The sequence below is a fragment of the Sylvia atricapilla genome, chromosome 2, assembly GCF_009819655.1.
Source record: "Sylvia atricapilla isolate bSylAtr1 chromosome 2, bSylAtr1.pri, whole genome shotgun sequence".
Taxonomy (NCBI): domain Eukaryota; kingdom Metazoa; phylum Chordata; class Aves; order Passeriformes; family Sylviidae; genus Sylvia; species Sylvia atricapilla.
Window position 1 is genome coordinate 91,792,546 of NC_089141.1, and position 26,108 is coordinate 91,818,653.

A 26,108-nucleotide genomic window follows, 5' to 3' on the forward strand; every position below is an offset into this window, starting at 1 on the left:
CTAACCAGAGGTTTATTGCAGATGTTTCTCAGCCTTTGGAGGGTGCAGTACCAGCCACAGAACGAAAGAAGAAGAAAGGATTTCTTTCTTAAGCTTTTGCTTAAGACACCCCCCAACCTCAACTTTAGCCCTACAGGAAAGCTGGAAGTTCAAGCTGGATTTATACCACTGTCAGTTTTGCCATTCTTGCAGTGCCAGAGATTCCCCTTCAGCAGGCAGATTTGAGAACCTCTCATAACTCTTACTGCTTTAAATTCCCTTCTTGCTGACAGGGGAATAGATCAGCCCCTAACTGCCACAATGATCATTCCTTCCCCCAGAGCTGAATGGGTGATAGGTGTACTCAACATCTCCCAAAATGAAGCAGTAACCAAGAACACAGAGTGGTAAGCTTTGCACACTGCAAAGCAAAAGGAAATTTTATGTACCTTTCTCAAATCAATGATTAGCAGAGAGAAAGAGAGACACCTAGTGCAGCAGCTAACTTGGGAAAGAAAAAACAGAAGCAACATAATAATAGTAATAGTACAAAACAAATTAGATACAAACTGTAGCAAAATAGATTATTGAAAAGTGCAGCAATCCAGCCTTTACAACCATTTATTTTGACTGTCTTGAAGTCTGTATTTTTAGAAGCATTCAAGTATCTTCATAGAGCTGAAATCATGAAGAATGAGGTGTCTGAATATCTTACAGGATCTGGCTTCTAATTACATAATGCTGAGAATGTAAGTTATTTTCTTTAACTGTTTTCATTAAATTATCATAATAATTAAAATACACATTCATTGCACAATCTGCAATCTTCACAAGTGTCACTTAAATAAACAAAATAACTCTCCACATCTCTGTCCAAGCAAGATCATCACTACACCAAGTGTAATGGACAATTTACACATGTCCCAGCCCTCACCCTTCACCACAATTACAACAAAAATTCCCCACAACATTCTGCTCTCTAAAGATGTTCAGTCCATGATCTGTCACTTAAATATAGGAAAAAATCCGGGTTTAATTTTTGACAATTCTTGTTTATGATCATGTTCTCATACTACCATGGAGGAGACATTGTTTCAAAATAAACTCCTATTCCCACAGAAGGTCTGGCAACACTCTAGTAGGGGTGGTAGTTCTTATAAGAGTGCCATTTTACATGAACGTATGTAAAGAAATATTTAATAATTGCACTTTTCTAACAGATAATGAGGTTTAATTATCATCCACAATGAAACACAAAGTGCATTTTTAGTGAATCCAAATTTATCAGTGTGAATTCCCCTTGCAATGATAATGGGCATAATTTACTCCAGCAGGTGGGCAGAAGAAGAACGATGGGGTTAAAAATGTGTGCCTGGGTGCATAAGTACCTTTTGCACCCACAGGAGGACTAACTCAGAAGATATCTCAAGTATGAACAAGCCTCTCACATCAGTGGATAAAGCTGGTTGTTAACAAACCATTGATAGTGTGGGTCTGTGAGCATCACTGCCACAGCTCAGCACTGATTCCTTGAGGTTACCCAAACATTAATTTTGTCAGACTGAGGTAGGTACAAATGATAGCACAGCTGTCAAATCAGCAAGAGTAGATGATACAAAGTATAGCCAGCTTTATGTTTTGGCTTTTTTTTCTTTTTTTTCTTTGGGATTTTTACATTGCCTGTAAGTTCAGAAGGAGCCTAGAATACATATAATACTGAATCTGACATAAAACCTACTCATGTAAAGGTTAATCCATCACAAAATTTTCCACTCTTCTGAACTGCTGCATGAGCTTATGCCAGTAACATGTTATGCATCATGAGTTGGTGGCACTTTTGATCCATAATTAGGAGATTTACAGCAGCAGCCACTCTGCTGTCAAAATATTCTATTGTTGAATGCTGTAGGAGTTGGAAGCATATGGCCATTCCTGCAAAAAAAGCCTCCTCCTCAATGGTTTTCTCCCTAAATAACTCTTTGTCTCTCTCTATACTGAGCAGGGAGTAGTCTTTCCTGTTCCATGAAGAAAATTCTCCACACTTCTTTCTGAGCAACCCCATTTAACCAGCATTTTTTTAGCACAGCTGAAGTGCTGGTGAGTACAGCTGTTGCAAAAAGCTGTGTGAGCACTCCCAACACCTCTGAGAGCAGGCTGCAACACAGCAGAGTGGTGCAGAACGCTCACTCTCTGAGAGGAGAGAGCTGAGCTGCGGCATGAAACAGCACATGCCAGCTCTTGCCTTCAGCACAGCGCCCGCTGATGCAGCAGGGGGCAAAATGGGCACCTGCCAAACCAGGGGCCTGTGGCTGCAACAAACCATCCACAAACTGCAGCATCTGCTGGGACTTGCCTCTTGGAAGAGAATCTGACTTTCTGAGCTATACACGTCCTGAAGAACTTAATGAGCAGATGTGCTGGTGCTCTTGGAAAGGGATGCAAGTCGGACATTTTCTAAGGTGCACTTCAATTTAGTTTCCCCAGTCTAAAAGCAATTAAATTATTTTATAATATTTCATGAGGCCCATTCATTTTCCAAACTGTTTAATGACTAATAAAATATAAAACATTGCTTTGAAAATTTGCACATTTTACTGTTTTACATTTATAATATAGAATATACACATATTAAGGATGGATTAATTGTATGGAGTATTTGGAACTGCTGATGAGCATCATGCAATCCTCACAAAATGTAGAAAATACACAGTGTAACATAATATATTCTAGCCATACAAGGAAATATATTTTGCTAATTATTAGGTTCTTTTTCCTCAGAAACATAGTAACATTTGGATAGAATTTTATTTTTCTTTTAAAACAATATCCTGGCAGCTCATTCATTCCACCTCAAAGATATTGAGGACTAAACAGGTTTGAGATAACGTTTGTGTCGGTGTTACTACTGTCACCTATTTATGTTTGAGAACTAAAGTCCAGAACAAACATTGAATTTCCCCTTTCCTACGAAATTAAGGAAAGGGGAAAGAGATGTGTCACGGGGTAAAAGTCGTAATAAAAATAATAAATATTTATTGATTTTGAAGATACATAATTTTTTCCATAAAATTTAAACTCTTTCTCAGGATGTGCATCTTTCCTCATGTTCATAGTACATTTTTGCCTTTTGAATTTCAAGTGGCCTGGGCAGAATACCATTGCTGCTGATGAAGAGGAATGAAACTGCTTAAAAATTATATTTTGAACTTACCATGGGGATTTTAGTTATTATTGTTACTTATATTTTTGCTGTTGTGAACTATACGCATTAAAACCTACCATGTTATTTGAGTGCATGAAATGTACCTGTAAGTTTCCAACAAAATAGTCTGTGTTCAAATGTAAACCAGATCTGGTCACTCCTGAGTCCTTGTTGCCGATAATTTTAGTAAAAGAGGTCCTACTGCTATACAATCCAGAGCTCATGTTCGACAATAGCTGATGCACACAGGCTGTGCACCAGTTTCATCCTTAGCTCACTTTTACTGTCCTTACTGACATATCACTGTGTGCAAATCCATTCTACAAATGCACATTCATATTAGTTTACCATAGTTTTAGAAAAAGATTCTCAGATTTTGGATGAAGTGGAGCCTCTCAAGTGAAGGTAGCTACTCAGACAAATGATATTTATATCTCTTGCAAAAGTGACAAACCAAGGAGTTAATGCAGCTCTAGTAATTAACCCCTTTCTGCTGACTGCGTAACTATTTCTTTAAATACTACCCCATGCTGATATTTGCATTGGACTAGTACTTTTAACAGACATTTTACCAGCATACAAAAAAGTTTTAAGGACTGGTCAGTGATTTTTATTTCAAAAAAGAAGAGACTCAATGATTCACAAAACATCTTTTCTTAAAGAAGAAAAACTAATTGAATTGTAGTATAGTCACTTTAAATAAAGCACAATGCTACATTGGATAGACAATTTCTTGAGAAAAGTAAGGGACTATATGTTTTTTCTTTCTGATTTTTTTCCTACCAGTTCTAATTTACAGCACTGTAGCAATCCCATCTAGTCTAGTCTCTAAAAAAAAAAACAAAACAAAACAAACAAACAAACAAACAAACAAACAAAAAAAAAACCAAAAAAAAAAAAAAAAACACAACTATTTAGAAGAAAAAGTCAATGGTGGCAATTTTTTAGTATATTGCTTATCATAATATACAATTTTTGAACCATCATTAGAATGACATCGTAGATCAAAATTTCAGGTAGGGATGTGACTGATATCCCTGAGAGTATAAAACAGTACTTAGTAGGACATTCAACTCTTAAACATTTACTGCCCATATAACTCCATATTATCTTACTTGTTTACTTTATCATTCTTATCATAATTGTTACACATCATCACAATTATTTGACTTGCATATTTGGTACACAGATCTCAAATATGAAGAAGAAATCTGTATGTCAGCTTACCTGAACAAACTGAACTTTTGTGACATTAGCATGTTACAAAATTTCCTACATAATCCCACCAGTTAAAACTTTGTTCAAGTAATTAATATTCTGCTTAGATGATTGAGCAAATAATGAGACTAAAGCTACAACTAGCTAAGACAAGCAAAGACTAAAAAGAAGTTTTGACTACTAGTTTGCCATTAACAGAAACTCAGCAAAATAATATCTGATTTATGTTTTCTTTTGAACTGTAACTCAAGACCATTTAGTATCAAAGTGAGCTGCCTCATTCATCATAAACAATTAATATAATTTCTGTTTATTCTTAGAACTGTTACATTTATATAAAATCTGTGAAAAGACAAAAAATAAACAAGTTTAAAATCTGATAATAAACCTTGATATTTCACTAACACGGTAAGTAAAACATTACAAATCGCTATCCTAACCACTTTGCATTTGTAGAATCTGACACCTGAAATGATCAAGTATTCTGTAACAGCAGCCATTTTATGCCACACACCCATATACATATTGTTCTGTATGATACAGAAATATCTACTTCATTGCAGTGGTTGAAGTCATGTCTGGCAGGGAAAGTGTCTGAAAGAAATAAGTAGGTTGTGACCAGTTCATCAGAAATTTCCTTTTGTCCGGACATTTAGAACTGGGTTTCAATTAAAGATGAATGTGAACGGTGGATTTGCCAGATCGACATGTCTTTTCTGAGGGCATTTCCTGAAGTAAATATATATTTTCATGAATAATTAGAAAAACTCTTTGAAAGAATATATTGTTTAATGGTTCTACATCACTGTAAAATTTTAGGATAAAGCTCTACAATTTAAAAAAGGGAGTTGGAGTTGTTTTTAAGGTAGCATCTAGCTGCGTCCCACTTGGCTCCTTTCCTCGAGGAGAATGAGTGCTGACACATCTCCATTGTATTGTACAACTTTCTGGGCTATAGCAGGTTTGATATAAGGGAAACAGTACAAAATCATTACAAACAAAGTCTTGAAACTTTATTATAGATGATAATGAAGTAAATGCTGCTTGCTGAACTCCTATATAAGGAGTTCAGCAACCACAGTAAAGATCTTCAAAAATCCCCTCAGTTTACAGGCAAAAGGCTTCATTTCCTAAATGTTTATACTCAGAACAATCTGTGCTTGGATTAGAAACAGAGGACATATCTTTTGTACCAAAATAACCCCCTCCAAAACCCAACCCAACCGAAAATGAACAATCAGTACTGCACAGAAAAACAAGGGGCTGAATAAGCGTATCCTGCTTTATTGGTTAGAAAAAGTTCCGAAGATCAGGTGAAAGCACATTTTTTCCAGGAATTAGGCCACACAGAAATGACTACTAAAAAGATACAATTCAACAGCAAACAATTATAGAATAAGACAAAGGGATAACTGAATGTACAAATTGAAGGCAGGTAAGGCTGATTACGCAGTGGATCATCAGAACAGTATCTGGTAAAACCTAAAGGAGAGTCAAGTATGCTTTGATAATGCAAAAATTAAACATCATATATAACACCCTTATGTGCATAGGCTGACATAGGAATCATGAAATATTTAGCATGGTTAAAGCTTGAACTGGACTACTCTTTATGATTTGGGGCATCCCATTTCAGGAAAATCAGGACCAGTTAAGGGAAATCCCAGAGGAAGGTAGTAGCAAAAATGTTTCAGGAAATAGACTTAGGAGCAAAACAGTCCATTAAATGCCACCTACAGAAGACTGAGAAAGATATTACAAAGACGAAAATTCCCACAGTCTGGAGGACTACACCTGGAGGTTTTCAAGAGAAAACAAAGCCCTGAACAACATGATCTGATCTGCCACCTGGTCCTGCATGGAGCAGGCAGTACTGTAGAGAGCCCCTGAAGTCCCTGCCAAAATAATTCTATAAAATACATTATATTTATTTCTGAGATAAATTGAGATTTGTTTTTCGGTTTTTATTTTTCTAATGTCTTTTAATATCAGTAATTTTGGCCCCAGAAAGGTGGGACATCACGCAAAGATAGGTCTTTAATTGTAGCAGACATTACCTTGACCTTTAAGTAGTCCCTAGAATGCAAAAATTGACTACAGATGTTAGAGCCATAAGATATCTGAGGATGAGTAAAATTTGATCAGAAATTTACATTGTTCAATATCTGAAGGGATGAGAGTGTTCTAAAATCAGAACAGACTTAAACATCAGACACCTACCAAAGGATGAGTCAAAATAGGAAGATAATATTTCTGCTCTTCTGCTCAGGTCAGCAACCCTTTCCACTACTCTAGCTAGTAGTTAAAAAAGCACTGCATTATTATTTTATGAGGAAGTAAATTTATTCTGATCTTGAAAACAAATATTTTAATACCAACTTCTAAATAATCTTTTTTACCACTTTAGAGAACTCAAATTTAAAAAAAAAAATTAGTCTCAATTTTTTAAGAAAAACTGATATGATCAATTTATCATCAGGAAATTTCCAGACATTTTGATTACCTTTTATGATCTAGAAACCAAATAAAACCTCTTAAGATTTTTTTATATCTTCAGAATACCTGGAGCATTTTAAAAAGACGTGGGACACGGGACTAAAGTCTTGAAATTGATGAAAATATCCAATGCAAGCTGGATCAAAGTAATTGTCAGGACACATGCTATGACCAACACAGCATCTCCAAGCCAGTACAACTTAGCTTGATTTTGTATCTAGACAGTATCTTTCACATGAAATTATTTATTAATAAGGCTACCAGAATGACTGAAAAAAAATCCTTTCTTGCACATAATCACTCAGGGAGGATAAGATCTTTATTTTACTGGGCTTCTGGGTAAGGGTGCACAGTAAATGATCTCAAAATTACTTTACTTAGACTTTATTTCTTATGCTTTTTCACTTGTGAAAAAAAAAAATAGGGCTGGAAGTCTCAACAGAAACTTTGCTTATTCCAAATACAATCCTGAGGCAGAAAACCACAAGTTTCAAGATCTGGGAATGATAGAACCATGGTCCTGGTAAGAGCTGGGAACATGAATGTGAACACAGATGAAGCTGCCCTGGTATTAGCTCACAAATCAGTTACATTTCCTTTCTTTTGTGCAGCTGTGGCAATAGATTTTCAAAGAACATCTCTGTTTGCACAGTAGATCCTGTCTTGATACAAAGGCTTGGGCCTTTGTATACCAGATCTCTGGAGGACTTTTTTAAACCAAGAGCAAAGGAAAATATTATTTTTCTCTGTTTATATTCCTTTTCTTGGTATGAGAAAAAAATAAAAAGAAGATAAATGCATGAGAAGAGCTGAATGTCATAATCTGTTCTTTTTTTGAGACACCCGGCCAACAGGTTCCTGTGAGGAATTAAAACTTCTATGGTGTGTTTTCTTCTGCTGATCCTTGCTGATCTTTGATGACTTGCTCACTTTTCATTTCTCTGCTACTAGTAGGATATCACTTACCTAACCCATAGAGAAATAGAATAGTATAGACTCCTACTCTAGCACAATTGAACACAAAATATAGTTGTTTTTTTTTTTGCTAAAAGGAGTTCAAAATTATTGGGTAAAGAATTTAAATGGAAGGAGCAAAGAATAAATACTTAAGATAAACTACTCACTAAATATAGGACTCTCTATCAACATTTAATTAGACACTGCAAGCCACTGCAGATCATGCTGTGAATCAGAAATTCTTGATTTTGTTTATAAAGCCCTTCTTTCTTTTAGAAAAATGACATACAAATAAAAGCCTTAATATTCCTTTACCAATGCAAAGTATTAAAAAAAGAAAAATCTTAAAACTGAGATCCTGATACTTAATATTTATTTATCCAAGCCAGAAGGTTTTTGTGCTGTCCAGTTAAAGAAATTTAGAAGATATGACTGAACCAGGCTCTTTCAAAACATCACCTTCATGCTGGATAAGGTTTCCTGCATATATCTCCCCTCACACAGAGGTGTCCAAATTCTTTCTAATTGTGATGATGAGCAGAACATAAAACTGACTTGTCACTTGCTATGCATGAGCTGCTCCGTAAGTCAACTTTACAGGCAACTGGTAGGAAATTCTGTGCCCATAGCCTAGAGAACAGCACATCAGTCAGACTGAATAGATTCAGGAACGCCTACTGGAAGCATTCATATTCTTCTAATGCTGTAAAGGCTTTTCTTGCAGCTTGACCTTAACTAAAATGTGTCATTAACAAGCACACACATGCCAGCTTCTATAAAATGCTGCATTGGTTGTTCCAAAAACAGATGCAGACCACGCCCATCATGACATAATATTTAGTGATTTTAGGCAAATGGAAAAAGAAGAAGTTGGTTTCTTTTCTTACCAGGTTTACAAGTACTATGAAGTAGAATAATGAGTTATTTCACCACTGTGTATTGTCCCAATTCAGTAAAACACTTCTGCATAACTAACTTCTAACCCGTGCTTTGTCCCACTGATTTCAGCTGAATCTTAGTATCAAAATAAGTATCAATAACTGGAAGTCATAGGTGAACACCCTGTATTGATCTCTGGTTCATTGAGAAAGAAGGAAAGGCATACTGAGGTGTGTAAGTGAGACTGGAGGAAATAAGTAGTACTAGAAACCTAACCTTTAAGCTGTCCCAAGCACTGTTTACATAAATTTTAGGCCTTAATATAACATTGTCTTACACTTATTTCTACTCTATGCAATGGAGATTCCAAAGATACATAAACATTCCTGAACTGTAACTGTATGACCAAGGCCTAGTGCAGAAAACACAGTATTTAGCTATTCAGTTTAAATGAACCCCTGCCCCAACAAAGTCGTGGCATTTTTTGCTCAACACCATCCGGGCAGTCTCTGATGCACTTCACAATGAGCCACACAGACCTATCTTTCAGCTCTACTTGTCATTATATAAAGCCTAAACCAGAACATTATTACAAAATCTTCATTAGTTCATGCTTTGTGGCTTGAAAATTCTCAAGAGAGCCAATGTCACAGGAGGATGAAGCAGTATTTCATAATCAGGTTCCAGATCTAACACAATCAATATGCATGTTGTGGGTGTCATTTAATGTGACATTGTATTAAGAAGCATGGATTAACAAGCTAAATCCCTTCCTTCCCCTTATTAGTGCTGCCCAATGAACCATGTACTTGTACAATCATGTGAAAGGCACATCGCTTTTTCCTTTGCAGTCCCCATTTCTCCTTCCCATCCAGTTCAGGATAGTAGCCCTGATTAGGCACAATGGTCCTCATCAAAAATTCAACATTACCAGATCAGTTAATTTTTACGTTAACTTCAGGTAGAAATCATAACATGTGGGATATGGGTTAGTTACAGACAAAATAAAAGCATTTGAAAACCAGATTTCTTACAACTAGGTCAGTTTACTGCACTCATATTAAATATTTGTGAAGTATTTCTTTGAAACACATTAATTTTTGTAAAAGTTTAGCTATTCCTGTGACTTCTTACTAAATCTCAAGATGGAATTTAGGTATAATTAAACTTTAGGATTGTTTGGCCTGACTGAAATTTAATGACTTCATAGTTCAACATGGGTTTTAAAAAATGCTTTCAGAATGGCTGCGATGAAGGGTATTGAGTATATAAAAGCAAGCCATTACCTTTTAAAAATAAATTCCACTAATCTCTCTGATACTTACAAACTCACAGAGTAAGAAATTTCAATAAACCTTTTTATTTCTTTAAATATCTCATGTGAATATGGGAGGACAATGCGTTCTGCTTAGTGAGGAAAAGCTGCTTTGCACTTAGCACTGTTTGATATGTAAACAGGAATGAGATAAAGACAAAGCAAAACAGTTGACTTCAATGAACTAAATGACATTTCCAGAACATGATAATGAATAGCTTCTGGCTTTTTTCTCTCAGGGAAAAAGGGCATGTATTAATGCCTTTTTTTCCTTTTTCCCCAGTTTTTAAACATATTTGAATCTGAACAAATTTTATACCTTTTGAACCCTGTTACCCTGTAGCACTGAGCTGGAGTTACTGCTTATCATTTAAGTGCACACATTTCTGCTCATAACTTGCACAATAAAGTACCAAAAGCAGAGCTTAAAAAAAATCTGAATAGCTTTGTTAGTGTCAAGAGGTAACATATCAGCATAATATTAATTAACTAAACACTGTAGACAGATTTGATGACAGCCTGAACATAGCTCTTATTTTTAACAAAAATGTAAGTTTTTCTGTGTTTTGTAAACTGGTTTTAGCACAGAAAGCTCATATAAGCCTATGTGTTATCCAGTAAGTAGTTTTGCCTTGATATTTTATAAAATGAAATTTCAGATAATTCTGTAAGAAAGACTATGTGTACTATGAAGTACATAAATTTTACAGACAGTGGATATACTGTCTGTAAAGCAATAAAAGGAAAGCAAAGAAATACATGTTGGTCTTAAGCCTCAAAATCCCAAATGTTGGTGGCCTACAATAAGGAATTTTTTTTTTTTTTTTTTTTTTCTAATTATATCAATAATCCTGTGGAATAGGTTGAAATCAGAGACTCAAGAATTCTGCTCCTAAAATTATACAAAAACATAAATTTAAAATTATTAAATTTAAAAAAAAAAAGAATGCATAACAGGAGCTAATCAAAATAGAAATTTTCACACATCTGATGTGATACAAGAATTAATACAGACAGCATACCTTGAACTATTTGTCTGATAATTCAGATATTTTAGAGGACAGAATCACAAGATCATAATTCTGTGAACTACCACTCTAAAAAAATAATTCTGAAGCTTAATATGCGTGAAATAATGCTGATGGTAATGAAAAAGTATCAAATAATAAGCATTGCTGAAGATGTAAAACCAGTAAGCCAGTCTGCATGCAAGTGCAAACTGGTCGAATCCATTTCCTGAAATGCAAAAAATTGCTTGAACTTTGCTCCTACAACTAAAAGCAATTTTGTAGTTCTGTGTTCAGACTTTGGCATTCGTTGCCAGGCAGATGTCATGAGGTTTATGAGCCTCAAAGGCATTTCCCCACCAGCACTTGCCACTTCTAAAATGCTGATTCATTAAATAAAACTTACTTTGTTAAGAGCCACAGTATCTGATCTAAACCATAAAAAGTGCTTTGGAAACCTGCTTATAACTTTCACCAGCCCCCAGTTAAAATACTGAATGATGCTTCAAAACTATTTCATATAACCACTGATTGTAGTTCACGAATCATTTTCAGATTGAGTCAGTTTCAGAAAAGCTGATTTACTTACTAGAGGAACTCCTCTTCCTGTATAAGCAGGTACTAGACAAGACACTGGGCAACTTTTGAAATACTGGGAAATACATATATATTTTATTTACTTAAGAATTAGATTTCTTTTTTGAAGTATTAATATAATTAGTTAATTAATAATAATTATTCACTTTTCATGGGCTAAGAAAGTATAATACACTACACAAATATGATTTGGTGCAGTACCCAACTTTATGGTATCTTACTTTTTTCTATGAAGCAAGAATATTCTCCTTGCAACTTGTAGTAGTTGAACATAAATGTAAAGGTTTTTTTCTCTAAAAAAGTTATAACAAATGTTAACACCTTAGTTAACCAATTAAAGTTTATTGCACCTCTGGAAAACCCTTTTTAAACAGCTTTTAAAACAAAAATAATTACAAAAAGAAAAGTAAATTAAGCCCCCAGATCTTGAGTTAAAAAAAAAATCTCTATTTCTTTTAAAATAAAGACAATTCTAAAAATAACAATAATAATAAAATTTTTGTTTTATACTAGAAAAAAGCATTCTTAAATAGTATTTGCCCCAAATATGCTGAAAAACACATAAGTAGCCAAAAAAAAGGATACTAATAAGTAAAACTACACAAATCTGCAAAATGCCAAGCAATTGCAGATTTGTGACATTAAAAACCATCAAATTCTATGAAAGTCTAAAGAGACTCCTCTCCCAAAAAATACAAAACTATGTTTAAATAGTTTCATCTAACTAAAAGCCATAATTTTCTCTCTATGTTAAGTAAAAAATAAACAGTTTGTAGTACGAGAAATAGTTGTTTTAGAAGTTTCATTTGTTTTTTCTTTTTTCTTTTTCTTAGCATACGTGTTAATAAAACTATCTGTTTACTTTAAGTTAAATCTACTTTACCTTTTTCTCCCAAATCCTATCTCCCAGAGGAAAAGAGAGTGAACACTCAAAGCACTACACTAAATTAAACAAAACAAAATCCAACAAGTGTAAAACCACTAGACAACTATAAATAGAGCAAATTCATGTGTGTTTAAACATGTTATTTATTTAGCAAACAACAATCCACAATCAACAGTTGCCACTCCTTTAACGTAGGAAGAGTGTTCTGGTTTTCACACAGCCACCAAGGCACATGATGCTGGACACGGGGCTCAGTGGTGGACAACCCCCTTCTGCCCTCCTTCGCTCAGTAAGACCAGCTTTGCCTCCCTGCCTCAGGACCCATTTTTATCCCAAATGCATTCCAGGACAGTCCCAAATGTGAAGAGGATGGATGTATGTGCCTGTTTCTCTCATTTCTTTTCAGCCCTCACAATATAATCATGCTTGTTGAAAGGTCACAAATTAAATACTTCTGATATTAAATCCCCTGCAGTGTCTTACTTTTGCCTCTCATAAGGCACCAAGGAGACAGGAGCTGAGCAGACCTGCAGCAAAACTCAGAGACTACGCAGCAAGATCTCGTTTGAAGAGTTGTATCTAAACAGGTTACTCGGGTTCTGAAGGCACACTGACCTCATACTGTATAAAATGAACTAGCCTTCCTAAAGCACATTCGAGATTTGGAGTACTTTCAGGCTCAGGTCAAGAGACTCCCTACTGGGTCTTAGTGTTAAAATCCACACTGTATTTACACACAGGGATCTGCAAAACTAGGTTTTATTCAAATACATTGCTTTCTAACAAAAATAAAACCAAAGACAATTTTAAAAGGTAATAAAAAATAAACAGAGAAGTAAGATGATCATAGAACAAATGATGCTTTATACTAGCCCTTTCCCTCCTAAGATAAATGAGAAGCAGGAATAGGAACAGATAGGAGAGGATTGCAATTGCATGTTTAAAAAACAAGCTCCAGAATAAACTACATAACCAAATAATTGAAGATTTTCCCATTTTTTCCAGTTGTCTTAGGGGCTAACCTAATTCCATAGCATACTCACTGAAGTTCAATTCACCATAGGAAATATTTTAATAGATGCTGCTCCATTCCTCTTAATCACTACCTGATCTAGGAGTCCTGTTTAAACAGGAGACCAGGTATGAAATGTGGCAAATATACATAATGGAGCCGAAAATATACTGGGAAAGGAATGTCAGAGGGCATGATGAAAATGGGGGAAGGACTGCAACTATAAGGAAATACAGATTCAATTCTAATAGTGAATCTGATTCCTCTAAAACCAAAGACATGAGTTATACAGAAGCAAACACAAAGAAATACTCAGAAATACTAAAACAAAAATATAGTCTCTACCAGTACCAGTGTTAACCCATCTCTGTTTGAGACAGAAGAGCAAAAAAAAAAAAGGTCAAGTGAACAAGGATTTAAATAGAAAAACACATAGAATCATCATCATTATTGAAAAGCTTGGGCTGGCAGGAACCTTAAAATCCATCTAGTTTCAACTCACCTGCTATGGGCAGGGACGCCAGCCGCTAGATCAGAGTGGCAATATTTATAACAAAGAAGGGTCATACAGACTTTCTCTGTCTTTTATTCAATGCTGGAAAATGCTAATGGCATAGGATAGTCTCTAATTGTTTTTCAACAAAAATATTCCATTAAATAACTTATTTTCCTGTTATTAACGTTTACAGTGAAAGGCCACAGACTTATTTTTACCCATGGTTAGCTCTTTTCTTTGTCTTCATAATCATCTTCTTGGTTGAAAACAGGTAACAAAACTGGTGTCAGCATAGCAGCATCAAAATAAACACTGCAATTACTGTGTAGGTAGGTTTAAAACTAAGCTGTAATGCTAGCTGAGTAAACTAATTTCTATCCATTTAATTTTGATTTGATTAGGTTAAAATCCACAAAGGTTAAAGTAGAAATTAGAAGGTGCCAGCACTTGTCAGAAGCCATACATTACACTCCTCTACAATTATGATTACAAACACAGTTTGTTTGTCAAATGGTATTTCTACATTGTTTCAGAGCCTTTTTCTACCATTTCAGTCAGGAGAAAATTTGTAGTAAGTTTTTTTATTTCAGATTGCTTTCTTGATTTGCAGCTCTCTTTGTGCAAACTGCATCTGCTCTAATAATATTTCTGGCTCGTATTACTACTACTCAAGACTTACAATCAGACTCACAAACTTACAATCAGAAAAGCATAAGGCTTATTATCACAGACAGGCCACAGATCAGAGAATCATAAATCTGGAAAAGGTCTTTAAGATCATTGAGAACAAAATCCAAAAACTTGAAACACCACCACTCTGGACCTATTCAGCTCTCCCCACCGTGTCTCCTTGTCTGATCCAGAGTTCCGTTGGATCAGGTCTGGTGAAAATACAGCTTTCCCTGGTTCAGTAGGCAAATATATGTGTGCATTTTATATAAATATGTATATATAAAAATATATATATATATAAATATACACACTTTGGGCCATGATTCCAAGAGATGTGTTGTAAGCTAATTGGATACAGACAAGACCTATTCACAGAATCAAAAAGCTCCAAAGATTATCTGGGGAATGGGTGATTCAATGAAAGACATTAACACACCATACTCTCCTGGACTGTATTGTATAAAATAAATTAAGAAGCCAGATTGATAGAGTTGTCATTCTTAGGAGCTGAATAAAACTGAGATCCTGACATCCTCTGGTCACTAGCACTCAACTAGCACATTCAGAAAATTTTAATTAGTTACTTGCAGGCTTTAGACAAAACTCAGTTTCATCACCTAACTTCAAAAAATACTGTGGAAATCCAGTAAATGTAAACTGTAAATGTCACTAATCTCACACAACCAGGTTTACCCTCAGAGTAGTGGTAATATTGAGTTATGATTAACGAAAGAACTAGAGAGAGAAAACTGCTACACTTTGGGTTGACCTTGTCTGACTTTCCTAGAGAGAATTGGCCACCAGTGCAACGAAAAATCCATGGCAGCACAGTGAGCTGAGTGAAGGCAGCAAGTTCAAACAATGGTGAGAAGTATCAGCGCCACTAGATTTAGCACTGACATGAGCTGGGTTCAGTGATTGGGGTTCTGTATGTCAAAAACAATTTCTGAAACACACATCCTGATTGGAAATTCATCTACAGTAATTGTATTAAAACAATTCTAAGAGTGTCTTTTGAAACATAAATTTCAGAACGGTGTTATCACACTAGATTTATGTAATGTAATTGCTAAGTGGTTTCAGAAGTTGAATCCGCTGAATCTCCCTCCACACGAGAGATTATTAGCAACCTAGTAAAGTGCAGAGACATATTTTGTACTTAAAGTAAAAGCCAAATTAACTTTTCTACCATTTATGTGAGTAATCACATCTAGTTTCAAGGCAGGGTTTCTTTGGCCATTTCACCCCTCAGAGCTACATCCATTTCCTGTCTGACGTGAAACACTGGTGGGCTGCTTAAACTGTTAAGACTTAATTTCTCCAACAGAGGATCAAATTTAACCTGAATATATACATATATATATTGTTATTATTTTTTTTATAGCTCTGTGGAGATTTCTTTCTTTCTAACAAAAAAAGAAACTTGGCCCAGGAACTTTATGGTGTAAGATACTCATCAATAGAATTCACAACGAATTGGAGAATTGGAACTGGTACATGTTATGCTCATTATTTTTGCACTTGATTTCCCCATTTACAGGACTTTGTTCTAAACAATGTCTTATTATATGTATAGTTTTCTGCTAAAATTTAGACAGATCTAAAGATGCCAGTGCTGTTAATTACCAAATTTGTTTCTTTCTTGATTTAAACAGATTTCAGTTTTTTCTTGCTTCCTGTTCTTCATCTTTCATGCCATGGACATGAAAGATGGGATATTGTTCTCTTATTTTCTGCACCTGTTTCTATATCATGCTTACACCAAAGAGGACAAGAACGACAAAGCCTCTCTAAATCAAATAAATATCAAATGGTATCCATGTCAGTCAAATGACATAAATGCATGTTTGTGGAATAAAACTAAACATGCAAAAGTAAACTGAATAAAGGAATAAAAAGGCAAAAGCCAGAATGCTTTTATATGGTCTGATACATTTTTTTTCTATTCCAAACTGACACCAAGGGAATGTAACTTTCGAAATATTATCAGATATCTGAGTTCATTTAGGAAAACACAGAAATACACAGAAGAGTGCTTTGGCTCTACTGTACCTCTATGAGTGTGAAATCCATTCCTGAGAAAATATCATGCATTCATTTAAACATAGTTTTATAGGTTCAGCTCGTTAGAATTATGATGGAGAGAAAAAAAGTTGTTGAAAACACAGGTAATCAAAATGAATGACTTTTTTGCCTCTCAGAGTTTGCCGATGGAGGACTGAACATCCTCTGCCACTAGTCAATCAATATGCATGAAGAATAATACAATGAAGAGGGGATCAAATGAAACATCAAACATCAAATGAAAGGAAATACCCATAGGAATATGAGTTTCAAGATTTGCACTCTTGAACAAAGCAGAATTTCTACAGCATTTATTCCAAAAGCCAGACAAACAACAATTACTCTTGGGATCTCAGACAAAGACCCTGAGCTGTCTCAGAACAATTTTACTACCTTTACCTTGCTAAATAAAAAATTCTTTTTGAATTTCAAGTAAGCTAATGATTGTTAAACATCACTGGAGGTATAATTTTTTAAAGTATCCTTTGGGAATAAAGCAGTAATATTAAAAGCTGCTAATGTCGAAACTGGAATAAATAAATTAATCATTAAAATCCAAAGCTTAGTTGCTTCTGCTTTCAAAAAGAAAAATGCTTTCCACACATTATTAGAATGCAAGTGTGTAGGTGTGCATGTAACTAACCCTGAATTCAGGATGAACCACTCAAAACAACTGCACAGCCAGACACTCAAAACAAATATTGTGAAATAAAACTAAAAACATAGAGGTGTACCTTATGCATGAGGTGTAGGTATCTGCAAATAGAAAAATAACCACTTACCTTGAAAAATAAAGCAGATGAGACAAATTAGCATTTCAGTTTTGTTTTGAAAACCTAAGATGTGATCCTGATTATACATTCTGTAACTGCAATGCCAACCTCCTAGAAATGTATCTTGTAGGTCAAAATGATCCACAAATATCTCACAGAAAGTGAGTTTAAGATAGAAGAAATCTCCGTTTTCAGAAATATACTGTATATTAACAACACCAACATTATTGTCAGGTGTTTCCTGAATATTAACACGCACAGTGATGATCTTAAGAAGGAAGATTTAGTCTACATGGTCCAGTCATCATATTTTCCCTGCTAAAAAAACACTCACTGAAAAATTCTTAGTTACTGTACACTAATAGGGTCCTTCTGGTTCCATCTAGTTTTCATTAAAATATGGTAATCTAAGCCTAAAATATGAGGTTAAGCCTAAAAGCTAGCCGAAGAGATGTGAAGCACACAAATAAGTAAAATGGGATTAATTAGACCACAGAGTAAAAAAAATCAATAATTTTGAATATTATTTTTAGAAATCATTATTGAATTAAAAAAATCCCCAACTTACACTCTATTCTATTTTTTAATCTCAGATCTATCTGAAAATATGTATTGTGAAAATGTTATGTTAGAATTCGATAAAATTAGTTCATGTCAATCAATATCACTTTGAAACATGAAGTTCTATCTTATTACAACATATAATATAGTTTCTGATGTCCATCTTCAATAAAACTGAGTTAGTCAGAATTATTACTATCCAGCATAACAAATCACACACATCAGTCATTTACTGGTGGTGTGTCTGAACACTTTCTTCTTTGAAGTGCAAAGATCAACACTGACACTTGAAGATCATGGTCCAAGAGATTAATGGAGGCTGAGCTTCAGAGAAAAAATAAAAGAAGAAAAAGAAGCTAAGAAAAACAAACAAACAAACAAAACTTCAACCAACCAAACAAAAAATCCCACCAAAACCAAACCAAAAAACCCCACCAAAACAACAACAACACCCGCCCCCCCCCCCCCCTCCCCGTAAGCATTCATTTTGGTTCAATTCCTGGTTAGATAAACCAAGTTGAAAAAACTCATGAGCACTATTTGCTCAGAAAACCGGCATGAATGAGGAAAACAAAAGAAAACTGAAGAAGGTAAGAATATTGGGTTAAAGACTAGCAACTATTACTAGTTGAAATAAATTGGAACTAGAGGCTGAAGTTATAAGAGGGTAGGGAAAAACATTAAAGAGAAAAATGTGAAAACATATTTTGTTGTAATATGTATATTACCTACATGCAGTAAAGGTGGTTCAAACTCAAAAAATAAAGGATTTTAAAAGTTCAGACATCAGTAAATACAGTGTAAACAGGAAAAGAATACATGGTAAGCAGCAAAAGTAAACAAGCAAAACACAAAAGACAGCAGATAAAATTTAGACAAATCTTTTGACATTGAAAATATTCCAGATTACATAGATATCAAATTTCCTGAAACAAGTCTAAATCTGCTCCAGAATCTCAGACAAATACATCTGCTTTATAGCTCTCCCTGTTACCTTCCTGATAGCTAGCCTGGTTTAGTTGAGCTGTCAGACCTTGCTGGAATCTAAGGAAATGGAAATGCCTCATTAAATTCAGAATGTACAGAACTTTCCCTTAAAATAGCACTACTTGTTGTAAATCAGATTTTCGTGGTAGCATTGCGTGAAGTCAAGAAACAAATGTTCACAGTTAAAGCTATTCACTAGAGAGCCAAATATAATGAATTTTATCAGGAAGACATAAACTGATGGAAGTGTATATATATTTTTTTTTTTTTTCGCTACCATGAAGTTTAAAAAAAATTCTTTTACTTAGGGTTTCACCTATCCATATTCATTTATTGTACGGAAACAAATTCCAGCAAAAATAACTTAGAGCTAGCTCTTTTGTTTTTGAAATCTCCCACTTGTTAGAAACTCTGTCTTCATACTACCACATTACTTAGAAAGACTGTCAAGTGTGTCTCTATACCCTTTGCTCTCTAGGCATGCTACTGTACACAGCTTGAGCTACTAGTATTACTGCATTGTTTTATAAATGTTAATGTACTTAAAATGCACGATTTTCAGAGAAAAATAATGTGCTGCATGTAATTAATTAGGACATGAAAACCTTTACAAAACAACAACAATAACAAAATACAACTTTACTGGTTGAACCAGAATTTGAACACTTGTTTTAAATTTAAGAGATCTTTGGAAGAAGATCTTTTTGGAAGAAGAAGGACTTGACCTTCATGGCCATTCAGCTGCAGGGATGGTTTCTGATCCTAACATCTCCTGTCACAGTTTCTCTCTCCTCCTTGCTGACACTGCCCATAATACAAAAGTGGAATACAGCAGAGACAGCTAGAGCTTTAGTTTCTGTCAGCAGGATATTAAAACTAAGCTGATCCTCAACAGTGAAGTTCAGGGAGTCTCAACATTTGGCTTTATTTGGATGAGACTCAGACTTTTGGTACAACTAATTTATGCTGAGTTTCATCACTGTTGCTGAGCAGTTTGATAAAGTGATGTAACATGGCATACAGAATTTCATACAGAAATTATCATTCCAGCAGGATGGGAAAATCTGATGTAACTCTTTCGGATCTGTTTCATTCACAACATTTAAATACATCTAATTTTGTAACTTAAGTCTAATGTTTGGCTTTTCCTCAAGTCATCATACACAGATATCAGCATCAAGCAAATAGTGAAGCAAAGGGATCAAAACGGTCCTGTGTAATGACCTCTGTGAATTGAGCTTTTGACCATACTGAAAGTTTAGAACTTTAGAACTTTTAGAAGTGAATATCCACAAGAAAAAAATATCAGGCTTGAATACAAGGAAACAGCATGGAAAACTCAGAGGACTGGAACATTTCTAAAATGCCTATCTTTTCTAATTATGTGGGGATTTTTTTTTTAAACACACAAACAAAAACCCACTAATAAAACTAAACAAACAGAAACACCAACAAAACTAAACAAACAGAACCCCAAACAAACAAACAAAACCACCCCCAAATCATACTAAACAACCCCCAACAACAACAAAACAACAACAAAAAAACCCCCAAACCCACACAATTTTCTCTATGAATTTACTGTTAGACTACCACAACAAGGTTTCTAGAAAAATGGTAACGGTATGGAAAACTGGTAGTTTTCTATAATTTCTTTCTGTTGCATTTTAAATGAGAACTTAATCAAATGGATAGGGAAGAAAGGCTTCCAAAGATACAAGGAAAGAAAAGGAAAAGTGTAGAAATGTCCAGTGTCTTCATGGTCCATATCTACAACAGTTAGAAAATAGAGAGGCTGCCACCTGAGGTATTGAAAAGGGGAAATCTGTGCTAACTGGCTACTCACAGTCTGGAAAATTCACATATTGAGCTCTTGTATGTAAGGAAAAGGAAGATTGGGGATCAATATGGATGTTATTAGAATAACCATTATTTATAAATGTTATTAGAATAACCATTATTTATAAATAAATATATATATATTTATTTAATACATTGTATTAGTGCTTGTTAGAAAAGCTGATGACTAGAAACACGAAAAAAATCCTATATAAGGCTCTCTTTAGTGGGAGCATTTCTATTTCATTCACTTTACCACACTAATTTTTAAACCTTTTATTTTGAAGGCCAACCCTATAATTTAGAATGGGAAATTATTTTCTAAGTGATCAAGGTTCAGATCAGTTTAGACTTCAATAAAAATTCAATCACTTTACTAAAATTACTCCTTTATATATTAAATTCAAGTTTTCCTATTGGCAGTGAAGAGGGCACCTGCACTGAAAAACTGTAAAAGAAGATACATCAGTTCCATGAACTGATCTACATCTGTTAGTGAAGAAGTGTTTCACTGTTTTTTAAGGTCTATAAAAAACCATCACAGACGGAGAGAACACACAGTGCGGTGCACAACATTGTTCTATGGGAAAAAGGAAAGTTTTACACATCTGGGAACAGCAGTCTAATAATGCAAATACAAAAGGCGCATTCCCTGACCAGAGTTCAGCTTGCATGAATGTGTATATAACATTTTCCTCAGCTTGAAGTTATTCATTTGTTTCTACAATAAATCAGGAGAAGTAGCAACCTTGTTTAAACTGAAAATGGTGACATCAAGTTGAACAGCTCTCAAATCTACCATCTTTTCTGAAACAATTTTCTAGAGTTAAGTGACCTTAAGCTATATTTTTAAATATAAATGTACAAATGTAAGGACATGATTTTTAATAACAGTATGTTTGAGTATTTTGCATATACATATTACACAAAGATATTCTCACATTGCTCTATATGCCACAGCTTTGAAACAGAAATGCTAATATGAAGAAATTGGCCCAAAGCAACAAAAGTAAGACTTTCCACTTATTTTCTGGAAGATTTTTCCAATATATTTTCTTTCCTATTGCTATGATCTTTCCTTTTGTTTCCTATCCTTTCTTCACCAGGGTTGAACATCATTTACAAATTGATCTATCACCACTGTAATTTCCCTTACTGCTCTCTGTTTCACCTGGATTGCAAGATTCATCACTAAGTTAGCACCTATTGTAACTACGAGGCTACACTAAATCTGCTAGTAGAGCTAGTACATGCTTTTTTTTTTTTTTTTTTTTTGTGAGGCTAAACTTCAGAAACCACAGAAGTACCACTTACAGAGAATATAAATTCAAATTGCTAATTTTTTTCGTATTACACGTAATTACTATCATCCAAATAAAGAAGTCCTAAAGTTCTTTGAAACACAGTAAATTAATAGAAATGTTGGAACTTTTCAATCAACCATCTGCTGATAAAAATCAGTTTCTGAATATAATGAACACAGGGGAGAAGTTGTCAATCAAAAAGCTTCCCCTTGCCCTTTTGAGACTCTCTCTTCATTTCTGACACGCTTCCCTTGCTCAGTCTTGGAAAATGATCTTACCTTTCAGCAATTACTTCTGTCTTTATCCATCATGATCCACATGCAGATACGATGGGAGATGTATTCATTCAGATCCTTCCCTATGTAGATTAAAATCTTGCTGCTTTAAGATCCTAGTTGTATGTAAGCTCAATAGAGAGTGTCCAGCTATTTGTCTTCACATGATGCCTTAGCAATCATAATGCTTGCAGGAACACATATTTTAGTTTCTGAGCTCAAGCTCTTTCTCAGGACAGCACCAAACAATTTCCCCTACACAATGGGGCGACACTCCAGCCTTACAGAAATTCTTAATTCTTGATTCCAAAAGGGAGGGATTTCCCCTTTAAGCAATTTACATCAACTCTCAGTCCAGGATTATATATTACATGAAACATGATCTACATCTTATCTTTTACAGCATCATATTGACAAAATTACTTTAAATCTTTGAGGTACTTTTATCTAAAATAAGAATAAACCCCCCCATGCTACATCTTGTTTCTTACACTGCAATGGCTTAAGAAAACAATATTAAAATAGGGATGCTTTGTGATCTAAATAGCCATCATTCACTATGATTGTTGAATTTTCGACATAAAAGTGCAATATTAAACAATGTGAAGAAGAACTTAAAAATTATCAAAAAAACAACTGGGCAGACACCACCTGCCAAAGATTTCAAAAGGCTTGTTATCTAGTTAATTTTACTATTCGAATCAAGATTACACTTGTTTAAAGCAAACATGAAAAAATCAGTTGTGGATGTTACCAGAATGATGTGATCTCATGAAAATTTGACTAAGCCAGAAATAATGAGCTTATAAAAGAGGCCAGATCCTGCCTTACTGATTCATGAGTGAATTTGATGAAGTAGAAATTCATCCCTAATTTAATTTATCAGCTGAGAAAGATCTAGCTCACTGAAGTACTGCACTTAAGAGTTTAAGGTAGGAAAAAATTTGGCCCAAACACTCCCAATAATGCAAGATATAATCTACTCTACATAGGCAAAACAAAGCTTTATTGATAAAAGCAGGCTTATGCAAATATTCAGATATAAATTACTTCTAAAGCTTTGGTACTGCAATGTTCAGACATCTATTTAGAAATACTATTCTGTTCTTTTTGGATGATTATCGTATCTTATCAGATAAAGCTTTGTTCATGAGAATCTAATTATTCAGGTTTACACTAAGTTCTCTCCTGTCTGAACTTCTTGCAAGGGGACTTGAAACTGTTTCATTTTCTGAACAAACTGAGTGCTTCCAAACAACTTTTGCTAGAAGAGGAATAAAGTAATCATCAGGAACTTAGAACACTTCTGGTCTTGAAAGTCCTCAAATGATTTAAAATATAGAATTTAACTCTTCTTCTCCCTGCTTTGAAGTGAATCATTTTTAGCAAAGGAATTTAACCTGAGGTTTCTTCAGAGCTAGTGCTGTATGCTCTTCTGTATAATACAGAAGTGGTAACAGCTTAAAACATTACCAAACAATGGTAGTCAGAAGACTTCCATCTGAGAAAAAAATCATAATCAACAAAACTTTTCTCTGCAAAAATTAATGTGATCTCCTTCTATTTACAGGTCCAAATCTACAACTTTTATTTTATTCAAGTAACTAGACAAAGTGGAAAATGAAAAAGATGAGGAAAAAAAACCCCATGGGAAAAAGGCTTAGACATGAAAACCTTAAAGCATTCTTCTTACATAATTTTAAGTACTATTGGTCTTTTTATGGTTACTTACTATATTCATTTTAAAGGTAGTCAATTTAAGAGAGGATCATTAATACTAAATAGCCTTCTCTCATTTCAGTGACATTTAGGAAAGATTGAAGAGTAAAAGACAAGTTAACTAAGTGAGGAATAGTTTTTCATTCTAAAATAATCTGAATTAATAAATTCTGAGATGTTCACAAAATTTCATGAAAAAAAATCCAAAACCTCTTTTTTATTTATGAAGACACAAATGTGGTTCACTTCATCAAAAGCACACAGCTTTATGCAAGTCTATATATACAGCTGAGTAGGGACACAATGGGAGCCAAGACAATCAGCTCATGTGGAGTCATACAGAAAGACATAATTTTAGGTGCTGGGTGTTGAATCCTATCCTTGGGCTCAAACAGCTAAAACTCTGGTTTCTGTTTTCCTTACTAATTCAATATAAATTAAGTTCTTAGATATAATTATAAAAATGAAAATAGGGATACCAGTTACATTTAGTGACAGTTCACCAAAATCAACATACTCCATAAGAAAATTATAAATAAATAAAACAGTTTTTTACCTTAAGAAATGAACTTTTCATCAGGGAAAAAGACCAAAACAAATAGATCTACTCTAGCGCACAGAAGACAGAAAAATAGCTAATAAATTTCCTTTTCTCCTTCAAGGCAACAATATTAATGGCTATAAAACTCTGATCTTTTTAAGAGACTATATATGCACTTCAGAACTAAATCTTCATGAGCATATACTCCATAATAAATAATGTTAGAACTCATTGAAAAGTTAGAAAAAAATTATCTATTGGAAGAAGGACTTCAACAGCAGAGAGGCATTAATATAAGAAAACTATTACTACTAAATATAAAGTTGTTTTCCTACCTGTGTGCAGATAAATTACTGAGGTACAGGGTGTATTTTTCTTCAGCAGACAATCCATCCATCATCAAGTAAAAAACATGAAAATTACTCTGGTTGAGAGGCTGGAAAACGACACGAGACTTCTCCAACATGTATGTATAAATCCTAGCTGATTAAGAAACAAACACATAAATTCATCATTATACTGATTGTTCTGAACTTAAATTTTGACAGTTATTGACATTTTGACAGTTAAGAACAATGTTTCATTTAAAATGATCTGAGGGTAACATATAAAATACAGTATTACCATTTATACTCCCATGGTTTTTGATGCAAATCACATATAAAACCTTAATTCTATTAAAATTGTTGGAACAAACATATTACCACACTTAATTACTGTTTGATATTACCATGAAAACTACTAATTTTAAAGATACTGATGTTTATTTGTACCAGTTGTTGTATTTGGCAAGACTTTGTAAAAGACAAGCTATTAGTCATCTCACCAAAGTGTAGCCATCTGAGCACTGGCATGTGTTCTATCCTCCTTCTAAACAGAAAGAGAAAGACGGAAGAGATGCTCAAGACTGCTTGAAAAAACACAGTTGGAAGCATTTCTTCTTTCTCTACTGGTGATCAAGAACATAGAGATTAATAGTTTACATTAACACCAAGCTTCTAGATGGCTACAAAGAGACAAGTCCTCTGCAGAACAGGTTTTCAACAAGCTCACTGTCCTGAGCCTGGGGAAACATGGGCATCTCAGAAGGGCTATGATGACCTGAATAAATGAGAAGCTGTGTGAATCAGCAGGCTGGGGAATAAGGTGAAGGAGGATGAATCTGAGTGAGATTTACCTACAGAAAAACAGCTTACCTCATGCATAACCTCAGGCCCACTAAGATTCTGAAACAGGCAAAGCACAGAAGCAAAGGAAATATTGAGCCCTCAGATCCTGTTCACAAGATAACAGGCATTTTACAGATACCCACGAGGAGACAGAGGGATA

At 34.5% G+C, this 26,108-nt stretch overlaps 1 protein-coding gene across 1 annotated transcript in view; it reads right to left on the minus strand.

The window, feature by feature from the left end:
* The window catches only part of MYO16 (myosin XVI), a 267,582-nt gene that overhangs the window by 120,077 nt on the left and 121,397 nt on the right, over nucleotides 1–26,108 (minus strand). Inside the window, exon 15 of the mRNA XM_066313833.1 lies at nucleotides 25,115–25,262. Coding sequence (XP_066169930.1) covers nucleotides 25,115–25,262 — 148 coding nt within the window. The remainder of the gene's footprint in view (nucleotides 1–25,114; nucleotides 25,263–26,108) is intronic.